At 32.5% G+C, this 12,937-nt stretch overlaps 1 protein-coding gene across 1 annotated transcript; it reads right to left on the reverse strand.

The window, feature by feature from the left end:
• Positions 1-2,921: 2,921 nt before the first annotated feature.
• Positions 2,922-5,444, reverse strand: SLITRK6 (SLIT and NTRK like family member 6; the record flags this gene model as incomplete). The annotated part of the gene is made up of 1 exon (XM_084235245.1): positions 2,922-5,444. The coding sequence occupies one exon, from the start codon at positions 5,442-5,444 to the stop codon at positions 2,922-2,924; it is 2,523 nt and encodes an 840-aa protein (XP_084091371.1).
• Between the last annotated feature and the right edge of the window lie 7,493 nt (positions 5,445-12,937).

The following is a 12,937-nucleotide window of genomic DNA, read 5'->3' on the forward strand; positions in this document are numbered from 1 at the left end:
AGCGTTCAGATGTCAATCAAAACTTTCAATGATGTGCAATGGCCAGTGTAGCTCCTGTTTAAATCAAGAAGAATCTAGGACAATTAAAATCTATTTTTTTGTTGTTGTTAGAATGAAAAGGTACATGTAAACAAAGCTGAAGATTGAGAAATAGGACTGGGGACTCTACACATACCAAGAAGTTGCGGAAAAATACCACATTGTCAGCCCAAGTAAATAATCAATAATTTACTTCAGCAACTGAGAATCACAGAATCACTTAAGGAATATATTTTTTTCTTTAGTGTGAGGTAGGACAAATAATAAATGCAGGCAAAATAACCAAAGTTCTAAGTAATCACTGCAAATCACAAGACACATTAAGAGAAAAAGACCATCACTGACTTTTTGAACTCTTAACAATTTCTAGTAGGAAAACAAATCACATGAGAAAGATTCCATTCAAAATGAAACAGTTAAATCTCTAAAATATCTTACAATTTGGAATCCATATGCGTTCTATATGATTGTAAGTTATATCCCGACTTCCATAAGCTTTGAGTCTTGGGGTTATTTTTAATTTGGGAGATTTACTTACATGACTTTATATTCAACTTTGTTCCATCTTGATTATAAGTTGATGAATGAACATTATTACTTTAGGCAATTAAATGAATAAAGATTGAAAAGACATTCCCCACCCAAAAGAGAAGAATATTCTTGAGGACATGTCTCTATGTGCATTCATGGATTCATTCCAAAGGTCCTCCAGGTATGGAAATTTCTGAACTCTTTCTAATACCTCTATCCACTTGATTGGAATCAGAAAACATTGGCAGATACCCTACTGAACAGGAGAATTTCAACAACATGAATTTTGCTTTGTTCCCATTGGATATAACTTAAAAATCATGTTTTGAATGGTTTACTATGTTGTGCTGAATATTAGTGGATAAAAATATAAAGCAGTCAATTATAAATTACAGATTTTGTAGATCAGAAGTTTCCCCTTAGAAGTGTTAAGGGAAAAGGAATTTCCAGTTTTGCTTCTTTCAACCTTGGAAGATTATAAAGAAAGTTAGGTTTTCAGTTAATCTTTTAATACACAATTCTTGATTTTTCTGAGTATATCAATTATTTAAAGGAAGTTTAGTGATATGATTCATAATACACTTGTAGTTGTTTTTCTTATCATGGAGTTCACATCCCTCATAGTTTTGTCAATAGGAAGGCTTTTCATTCAAAATCAAAGAAATAATGTATGTTTGACTTATAGTGCAGAGTTGATAGTTGAAGACCAAAACATTTCATTGAAACTTCAGGAATCACTAAAATCATATAACTAAGTTAAAGAAGTCCTTCCTAATAGAAAATTGTTCTTCTGAACTATGTACATGAGTCTTCAAAATGTTCAGAGAACAGAACTAGATTACCTGGATTAATTGAATTTACTATGTGAAAGTCTGCTGTGTAATTGATCCTATAGTCAGAAAGAAGAAAAATCAATAATTTCCATTTCTGGTGGGGGGGCAAAAATTAGTTTTGGGAAAAAGAAACGTACTGACTCCATATCAATCCTACCAAGTCACTGAACGGTTATTTTGCAGATGGTGAATAAGACACTCCTATCCACATGACAACAAAGAGAAATGTCATGTTGCATTTGTGTGTGTTTGTGCTTGGTGATGTGCTGACTTGATTGAGTTACAGATCAGCCTAATTTAAAAAAGTACATATTAAAAGATGGTTTTCATTTTAGTTTTATTGTAGTGAGCAGTATCTTTAATTTTCTGAAAGGCACCCAAGAATAATTACCTTTGTGAACCAAAAATATACAAAACTGTACAGAATAAATAGTTCATAGAAATCTAGCAATATTTTCTTGTAAAATAAAGCTACATTGTCCTACTCTTGAGGCAATTTAAATCACTTACCCTTAGATGTGCCTTTTGCTACTAATTTATGGCAACTATCAGTATACAGCATTAAAAAAAAATAAAATGTTTTCCTATTTGTTTTATACCTGTGAATTACTACTTGTCACAAGAAACATATTTCTATCATGGTCATTCAAATTTACAAAGATTAATTCTATGAATGAAATCCAACTTAATGGATGTACTAATCATATTTACAGTTGAATATCAGTAGCATTTTAAAAATTTCCCAAGAATAAGAATTAAACTTTGAGCACAAGTGACATACCTTACTTCACAGCAGCATTGACAATATTATTGTCCACACAAAATGTGCAGAAAAAATCAAAATATTTCCTTACTTATTCACCTGAACTATTACTCATTCTTATTTTTAAATTCAGAAAGCATAGCAGTGACATTTTTTTTAATCCTCAAATGTTCAAAGTTTTGGGCCACATATAACCTACAAAATTCAACATTCCATTTTTCTTTACTACTATTATTTGTAATTTAAAGTTCCAGTTCCTTTTGCCTTTATTGCAAGAAAATTAGGTGCATTTGACAATGTACATTTTGCAGTACATATACTGGTTATATAAACAATATATTCCTACACTATAACTACATATACAGGTATAATTTTTAAATTACAAAATCCATTTATGTTAAATCCAATGATAAAGTAATTCAAGAAAATAAGCACGGCTTAAATGTTGTACCATTTTAGATGTGCAAGAGGACTTCTATGAAACACTTTTAAGCATATGGAGAAATATTACTATAATCCTTAAACGATTTACTTGGAAAGAATTTTTTTTTAAATTGGGGACAGACAAAATTGCCTGAAGACAATGCAATGGCTTCTCCCAGTGATCCCTGAGTTTCTTTTTCTTCTCTTCCTCTATAGGATAACTGCTGTGCTTAAGTTCTGATTGATGACTCACTCATGTAAGGCACTTATTTACAAAATTTGAACTTAAAACAGAATCACAGCATTTCTGTGGAAGCTCTCCAACTCTTCCTCTATGTTTGCTGCTCCAGGACTTCCAAATAGTCAGGTTCAGCATGTAAGTTAGCTTTGAGTTCAAAATACTCATTTTTAGTCTGTTCTACTAATACCTTCCTTGGTCTTGAGTACATCAGTGTCTCCATTAATTTTAATTCTTCATGGGCTCCAGGATAATGTACTTCCACATCAGGCTGGAGTTGAGCAATGTTTTTCCTTAGGTATTCTGTGATTCCCAGTTGCTGAAGTTCTCTTTCTTTCTCTAAAATGTTCCTGTATAATGAATTGGCATCCTGGAAAGATAAAAATTCAGTTGATGGGTCTGTGGTTTTGTATTTCATATTTGATCCTGTGAGGGGTGAATGATTTTCACGTTCTAAAAGACTTCTTTGGAGGTGTTTGGCATCACTTCCCTCTCTGTCATTCTTTTCTTCTTCCTCTTCCAAATGCTTTGGTCCAAAGGATGGACTTCTATAGACATGAACCATGGGGCTCACCATATGCTGCTCATAGAGTGATGCTGTAGGTCTTTCAGTGGTGTGGTGAGTTGTTTTGTGACCATACATGCTATATTGAAGGTGCACGGGACTGTTGTCTCTCATTTGCTCATCTGCTTGTTTCTTTTTGCATCTTCGCCTGCGGTGGAGAACAAGAACTATTATCCCTGCCGCGCAGAACACGATAGTTATGAACACAACCAGCAGTCCTAATATTAAAACAGATAGTGGGACAGCATCTGTAAGTGATCTTAAAATAGTGTCAGCTGTAGTTGTGGTTGTGGGAGTACTGACAATTATGTAACTAGTCTGAGTTGACAAAGATGGATTATTGACCAAACCTGGGCAAAGAAGTTCACTATTTAGTGCTTTTAATTCCTTTTTGGCTAGGTGCTCTGGAGAAGTGCAGAGGATGTCATCTGTCACTGTGTTCTTGTTTAATTTTTGTATCCATTGCTGCAATCCAACCAGGTCACATGAGCAATCCCAAGGGTTATCCTCAAGGTCAATCTGGGTCAATAAATCAAGATCATCCAAGATATTACTGACAGGTAGATGGGTAAACTGGTTAGTTTTAAGGTTTATCCTGGTTAGGGGAATCCCAGAAAAAATATGTGGTGGTAAAACTTGTAGAAGATTGTTATTTAAATAGAGGACTTTTAGTTTAGGCATCGAATTAAAGGTCCCTGGTAGTATTTCCTTAACTGCATTGTACTCAAGATATAAGTACTCAAGATTCTGGAGCCCAATGAACATGCCTCTACTTAGTTTGGTCAGATGGTTACCATTTAGATAGAGCTTTTGTAATCTTGTTAGATTCATAAATGATCCTTCTTCGAGAACTTCAATACGATTGTTTCCCAAGTGAAGCATTTCCAAAGTGAAATATTCCGCCAAGTCAGATTTCACTAATGTGTGAATAATATTCCCCGCTAAAATAAGCTTCCTAGGATTTTGTGGAGGAGGCTTTAAATCTGATATGCTTTCAATATTGCGCTCTTGACAATGTATTAGAAGTCCTGATGGGGATAATAATTTGCAGTTACAAGGAACAGGGCAGTATGGTCCTGGAAGTTGAGTGGATGGCTTTGTAATATAAGGTACCAAACCTGGTGCTTTGGTGGGTAGTTTTAACAGGGATGTGGTCTTGGTTGACAGGCGACCATCACTTATGGAAGATGTTACGATGGGGTGTAATGATCCTGAAGGATCCTCATGTTCCTCATACACTGGTGGAGTAGGGCAAATAGATTCCTTTTTCAGGCGACTTAGAATGCTTCCTTTAAGAAGTGGAGGGCTGTTGCATACAATATCACCAATGATAGATTGAGGAGGCATGTTTTCCAACCAAATTTTTAGCTGTAATATGTCACAATTGCATGCCCATTTATTGTCTTCCAATTGGAGATCCAATATTCTGCCAATGTGTTCCAAAAAGCCAACATAAGGTAATGTTTGCAGCTGATTTCCACGAAGATCTAGATGGGTTAAAGGAACAAAGCGGAATACGTTTGGAGGAAGACTCTCAATAGCATTGTCATTCAAAATCAATACTTTAAGTCTGTTGAGCTTGCTAAAGGCACTTGGTTCAATCACAGTAATGAAATTGTTATCTGCTTGTAGAAATTCTAGATTTTCCAATCCATGGAAGGAGTCCTCTTTAAGAATTTCCAAAGAATTGTGATTGATGTGAAGTTGTTTAAGAAGGCCAAGGCCATTAAATGCACCAGTCTCGATATCTGCAATATTGTTAAATCCAAGGTGTATTGAGAGGGCATTAGTAAGTCCAGAAAAGTCATTTGTGTGAAGCATTGTCAAGCCATTCTTTAATAAACTTAAGTGGAAGGGTCGTGATGGTGGCACACTTATTTCTGACAACTTCTTGATACCTTTACCTTCACAATTTATTAGCATTGTGCCATCTTTTTCCTCACAATTGCAAACAGAATCACAAGAGCCTCTGGCTGAGGACACTGGTGATTCGGACTGCGATGCCATACAGGCCAGGAGAGATGAATACAAGAGATGAATCCACAGCTTCATGTTGTCATATGATGGAATCTGATTCTGTAAAATAAAATGCAATAGCAGTGAGTGTCAGTGGGCTGGAGCAGTGAGGAGATAAACCTGATATTTTCAAAATGAGATATTTTCCTCTAAAATAAAAATTGTTGGTTACTCTGAAAATTTGAATACTACATCTAAATTTACTTTTACTTTTTTCTCATATGATGACAGGCATGTTTTGTTTGCTTTTAAGTAGCATTTTAATCCAAATATAAAATTTAGGCCAAAGAGAATTAAAAATATTATATTATCAGTTGTGTTCACATCTGCCAAATAAACTGCATTTAAGAGAAGAGAGAAATACTGATCAGATGAGTCATTGACACTTTTACATGTGTCAAAGGTGTAAATTTGAAAAGATCTTGCATTTTTTTAATTCAAAGTAGACTAAGGTGGAAAGGTTACAGTATAAAATAAATATGTAGGTGCTAAAAAATTTTTAGAAGCAACATATGCATGTGTGTATGCATATATGTATATATTTATATAGAGTACACTTCCTTTTTATATTTAAGGTGAATGTCACAATAACCTAATAACCATGTCTGTGTTTTAACTTGTTTTGAGATAGGCTCACAATCCTTTGTTAATTTTTTTATTATTTATTTAAAAACCTTGAGGTAACTATGTCTGATCATAATTAAGTGGAACATTATAAAAACAACTTTGCTTTACCCATGCTGCCTAGGGCAGTATGAATCAGCCTAATATCAGATATATATACTGAAGAGTACTCATTCAAATTTCACTTTAGTCACTCTTTGCATTGAACTTCCAGAGGTAGAATATTTCCTGGTACATTTAAATCTGTTATGGATAGGCTTAATGCCATAAAAAATTAAAGGGGAAAAAAATAACACACATTTTTTACCTATTCTAAAAAAAAAACAATGCCTCATAAATTTCTGACAAAACACTTCCTAATGAGGTCTTGAAACAGGCTTTAGGGCAGTGAATGTCATCACATAATTAAGTGGCTGATGTCCTTTCTTGTAAGGCTTAAAGTCACACACAATGAACTCTGAAACAACTGTAACATACAAATTATTTGCAGATATCTCTAATTTGGTAAATAAAAACGACAGTTTAGGATAATATCACATGTGCCAACTCATTAAAAATTTAAGATGTGCACTAAAACAACAATTTTTAAAAGTCTTGGGACTGAAATGACAGCAACAAGGTAAATACATATAATTCTAATGGCATCTAACTTGTTTCCCTTTATTTAAATATTGTATCAAATTTATATAAACTAAATTGAAAGATAAGCAAACACCACAACTTGAAACTATACGACTTTTCCAAATGGTAGCTGCTTTCATTTTTCTGATTGGAATGTGAACAGCAACTTTGGATCTTATTAAATTTCACGATCAGATTAAACCTACTAGAAACCAATCAATAACCCTGAAAGTTAACGTTCATTCCATGAAAATATATTGCTTTTCTAAAAACATGTATAGCATAAAGTTTCTGGAAGGCAAAAGGCAGTCAAAGAAACAATGCAATGCAGTGCCTTTCTATAGAAAGGAAAAGTTAGCAGACTTAACGTGTCCATAGGGAAATAGTTTGATTTTAAGCTGCTCTAAGTATTGTGCTTAGAATCACAGCTTGGCGTTGAAAGCTTCAACTTGTGGATTAGTTTCCACAAACACAAAAAGTAATTCTCTAAAGATTACCAGGAGAGAATATTATTCATTTCACCAGGAACATAATCTTGAGAAAATAGTAAATAACTTGCAGATGACAATCTCTCACTATTTCTGTAATATCTTATGCTCTCCAAAATGTTCTGAGAGATAGTTACTTAGCTCTTCAAAAACATACACAAATTTGAGGAGTCATTACATATTGACAATACCCGGTATAATGTTAAAGTGATCTAAAATCTGTTTACAAATTTTCAGAAAATACATATTTTCAGAAAATGCATATTTTCAAGTCAGAAAACAAAGTAGTTTAAAAATCCAGAGACACTTTTACTGTTCTACTGTATTTCAGACCCAACAATGGCGTTTGGAAGTGATCTTTCCTTCAGAGAACATACCTATTTAGTTTCCAATAACAAACTGCAGGCTGTATAAGAAATAGTGGCATATTATTTTATTTGTTCTTCTCTAAGCCAGCTGTTGGACTAAATGTCTACAGCTCAGAGAAAGCAGGCATCTGCTACTGCAATAGTTGTGCCAATGAGCAAGAAAGGAACGGGATAGCCTTTAAAGCAAAGTATTTTATTAAGGAGCAAACGTACATTTTCAATCACTTTAGGATAATGCAAAAATAGATATTAAAAAAGTCTGGAAACATTCATCTTACCTGTAAAGCAGATACTCTTCCTGGCGTTATCTGTAATGCACAACTGGAAAAGATGTTCAAAGTCAATTCAGTTTCTTTATTAAAAAAGAAAACACCAACCACTATGCATTTTCTTCTCAAATGTCACTTTCTGGCAAGTCCCGTTGCTTCATAAAGTTAAAACCTCTGTTCAAAGACAAAATGCTGAGCATTTCACTGAAAATATTTCAAGCAGAATGCATACTAGATCATCCTGAAGCAGTTGTCCTTTTCTTCCCCAATTAGAATTCACGGCATACTTCACAGCTATGCTGAGTTTTTTGCATATAGTTAACCATTTGCAAGCTGCTGAAATGCAGTAAATAAGCAAGATGTTTAACAGAGCTGGGATTGATCACTCTTGCTTTCTTAGGTTGTAGATCCAAGCTGCAGCAATGTTCTCTTTCCTCCCTTTCTAGTCTTTCTTGTTAGCTCAGTTTGTTATTAGTCAGATTGCCAAGGGCTGGGAGGTAGGCGTAAATAAAGAGACTTCTTGGCTTTTGACTCAGCCTTTAAGCCCTTCCCCATCAGAGTGCTTTAATCTGCCAGTGTCATTTAACACAAGAGACAGCTCCACCTTGGGACTGCTCAACTCCTCCTCTTTCTGCAAATGGTCTTTCTATTCCCTTTTAATAACAAATATAGTGCAAGTGAATTTTGATAAAAATAATTACACATCGTTGCGAATGTTTAATGATTTTTTGTTATATAGCAAACTAAATAATAGAGTATATCTAATTGTCATCCAGCCCAGAAAAACTGCAAACCTGCTGCTTGTGGAAGAGGTGCTTCAGGTTTATTATTTGTTTATTAATGGTAGTTCTGGTTGAACTTGTGCACTGATTATATTTTAGAATGTTAACATGAACTACTTTCCTGCAACATTTGCACCTTTGTATTCCTCCATTTGATTTTTTTTTAAGCCTCATGTCAGGGAAGTTTTATACTTCATTATTCCCCCCCTACAGCTAATATTCAATAACAAGAAAGAGATGGGATTCTCTTCCAGTTAAGATAATATTTGGAAAGAAAATTTAGTCATTTTAAATATATTTAAAAACATGTATTTTAAATGGTTGTATTTAATTAAATACTACTCATCACTCTCCAAAATATGAAATTATATCTTTTCAGATACAATGAAACAAATTAAATGAGTATACAGAAACTGAATATCTTGATTCATGGTACTAGCTCAGAGACATTTTTTTCCTGAAAAGGTTTTTTTTAAAAGTTATGTGTTCTTTAACCCTTAGAAGTTTCTGAGTCATCATTAATAAAACTCGCAACTCCCATATACCTTAATTCTCAAAACAGCTATGCTTTACAATTCATTCCTCTTTATCTACATTCCAAATACCTTAAATTTTTCACATCTAAAGTGAATATACTAGATACTGTCATGTAGAAACACACACTCTTGTCTATAGATTCTGGAGGCAGAATCTATAATAATGAGACATTAAGTATCATCTGAAAATGCTAATTTTTTTTTAAATAGAGGTTTATGCAGTTTAATCAAAGTTGGAAGATATCAGTTTGGGTTTGTAGCTAATGATTATAGTCATGCACTCTAATTCATGATGTTTTCAGGTTACTCAGTGTGAAATACCAGTTTTTAAAAAATAAGTATTTTGAGGTTTTTTAATATCATTTTTCCTTATATTCTCTCAGTTGTTAGCTTCATCATTTATTTTAATGACATTGTGTGTCATTCATGATGGAATAAAGGGGTCAGGAAAGGAGAAGAAAGGTAAGGAATAACATAAAGTGAATAAAGCAAGGAATTAATCTTAGACCCAATTTGTTGCTAACTGATAACCAAGTTAATTTTAAATTAACCTGAAGATTTAAATAGGTGGTAACTAAAATAGAGTTCGAATCAACGGCAAATAAGGAACTGAAATAATTTCCCTTCTAAAATAATTCTCCAAATATGTCCCTTTAGGTTTTGGAGACCAGGTAACAGATGGAATATTCTGGAAGTAAAGTCCATGGAGGAAAAGGTATTCAAACAGACATGTGAATAAATGGAACTAAATTCTCTGTGGTTTGGTATAGATTCATCTCAGTTCTAATTTGAGCATATGACTATTTTATCCATAATATAATGTTGGAATATTTGTAGTTGTTTAAGTTGAATTTCTTGCCTACATCTTGTGTGTTGTATTTTATAGGCACACGTTACTGGTGAATTATACAATAAGTTAGAGGAGACATAGTTGACATGGCTTTTTTTTTTTTTTTTACTTTTTCAATAAGTTTTGCGTGACAAAAGAAATAAAGATGAGGTAAAGAATGGCTTGAAGAGTGTTCTGTAACTCATAGCTACATTCAAAGGTTTAGTAATGATAATGTTTACTCAGCATTATCTCAGCATTAAGAGTAAAATATATAATTTAGCAAATTCAAAGTGATAATGGCTAAATCCACTCTTCTCTAGGTTTCATTAACTGTAATTGCTCAGTAATTTGGTTAGATCAATAAAGTAGCCATTCTTTCCAAAATGCTTCTGGCAGAATTGTTAATTATTATGTTAATGATTGTTGGACAACTTTTATTATAATAATATTTTAATTTTTATTTTACGTTGTAAAGTACTTTCCCAGTGTAGCTTCTTCCAAGTTTTAATTAAAAAATATATTAAGTAATCATAATAAACACTAGATTTTATTAATCTTTCATATAATCTCTTTCCAGTGACTCCATATTAGAGACTGAGCTTAAAAAATGAATTATTTTTAAGTACATCCACTAAGTTGTGTGTTTTTATGACTTAACAGTAACTCTGCTTTTTAGAATGTGCATCTCTAAAGGGCAAACCAGAAAACATTCTAATTACATTGAAGAATACCAGTCAGAATAGAGAATAGAGATAAATATATCTCTATTAGTCAATTTACAACAGCAGCATATGCAGATCAACAGTGTATCAGCACTCAGGATGCTTTCCCTTTCCTGTCCACATGGGGAAGGAGAAGGAAATTATCTTATGTATCCAGTGGCAACAAAGACCAGGCAGAAGCACATTTTATGAATTTGTTGGACTATTAATGTATGCAAGTTGCATTGAGGGAAAAGACCAGATTGCACACTGAGAAGAGGAAAGAAAAATATTAAACAGTGAAAGGGCTTTATTTATTCTGTATAGAACTAGTTTTATTAGTTTACTAGTTTGGAGCATCTGACCACCTTTTTTCATGCCACATTTTAGTAGTATGGTGAAGACAATAGTCAGATTGATTTTAATTCAAGAGTCTGGAAGACTTGAAAAATGGTGTAGACTAAGGCATACTTAAATAGTTTGAAAGTAAGAAGTGTAAAACTCATTGACCTTTTGGCAAGGATAGCACTATAAATGCAATTTGAGTATTCATCAGTGGTTTAAATTGTTGAAGGAAAAATTAAACAGAAATTATCCCAAATCACTGTCATATTTAAAATACTTACAGAATTATTTTAAAATAAATACTCAATACAAATTCTTTGGAAAAAGCTATTATTGTGAGATCTGTTGGTTCTGAGCTCTGATGATTATATCGATAGTCATGATGATGCTCTTAAAATTGAATATTAGAGTTAGTTGCAAATAATGAGAACTTATACACTAGTAATATAACAAAACATGTTTCTTCTTTGTTATTTCAAACTTAAAGTTTTCTTTAAAATTGTTTATACTTACAATGTATATCAATTTTATAATGAAATATTATAAAACTGGAAGAAATTCAAATAAATTAAAAAATAAAATACAATAACAATCACCTAGTTTCAGTGCCATTTAATTATTATTTTGTGCTTTATCTTGTCCATTTTATACAAAAAATAATAACTTTTAAAAATAATAACAAAAAAATCCAAAGGGGGCAAAGTCTACTTGAAAATATAATTAGACTTATTTACATAAATTAAATCATGGGAAATAATAATTCAAAATTATTTTATTTCCATGTTTCATAATTACATGCCATACAAACACTGTTGAATTTGAGTCTCAAATCTGGAACCTAGGGATCTTTATCATGTTTCACTGGAAGAGAAGTCCAAAATACTCTCTTTGTGGTTTTGTTTGTATTAATACATGATCATAAAATTATAGATATGTTGACCTCTAACAGTCACATGTAATTTAACTAAACAAACATGACCTTTATATTATGATGAATGGAAGAGTTTTTCAGCTTTCAACAATAACACGTTGGTCATGAGAAGGACATTAGCATAAGTTCATTCTGAGTAGTAACTTCTTTCACCATAAGGTCTAGGCATCTTAGAGGGAATTTATGTGATAAATGTTATATTTTAAAGTCACAAATGATTGGTGTTTAAAAAACTTGTATTTGCATTGAACCTATAATAAAAGGGTTAATTTGCTAATTTGCTAAGTATGTCTTAAATTTTCTTCATGTTCAATTTGATCTGAGAGTAAAGGTATACTAGCAATAATGCAAGTGCCTCATACTAAGAGAGGTTATACAATAAAGCTTCTTGTTTATATTTGAATTCTGTTGACGCAAAGGAACACTGTGATACCACTGTTTAACCTGGCAAAACCTGCACAAAACAAAACAAAACTTTCCCTGGAAGCTTGGACTCTGAACTGTCTGTCTTCATATAAAGTATATTTAATATTTTATAAATTCCTCTATTAAAAGGGTGGACAAAGAAAACTTTAAAAATTGTACAAAACAACTTAAAAAATTCAGATGAATGTTTCCATGATGACTAATAAAAAACATACTTGTGTACCAGTTCTCGTGGAATAATGATGGACTGTGAGTTATTTTGATATTGAAGACTTCTCAAAATAAAGCTAGTATTTATTGACTTTGTTTATTTTTCCATTGTACTATAGAATGAGTTGCACATACAAATTCAAGTAGTTATTCAATTTTTTAAATAGTATTTTTGGCATATTCTCAGTATCAGGTAATATTATATCTATATCTACTTTATATCTACATCTACATCTATTTCTACCTATAGAGATTTGTTTCCCCCATAACAAAAACTAGCGCTAAAGATCAATTGAGATGAAAAAAAATATTGATATCCTAAATCTTTCCAAGTGCTCTTATTCAGAGTTGTTATAACACAATCTATGAAACTAAATTGCTTTGTATTAGTATGAT

Source organism: Talpa europaea (genome assembly GCF_964194135.1).
Source record: "Talpa europaea genome assembly, chromosome: 6".
Taxonomy (NCBI): domain Eukaryota; kingdom Metazoa; phylum Chordata; class Mammalia; order Eulipotyphla; family Talpidae; genus Talpa; species Talpa europaea.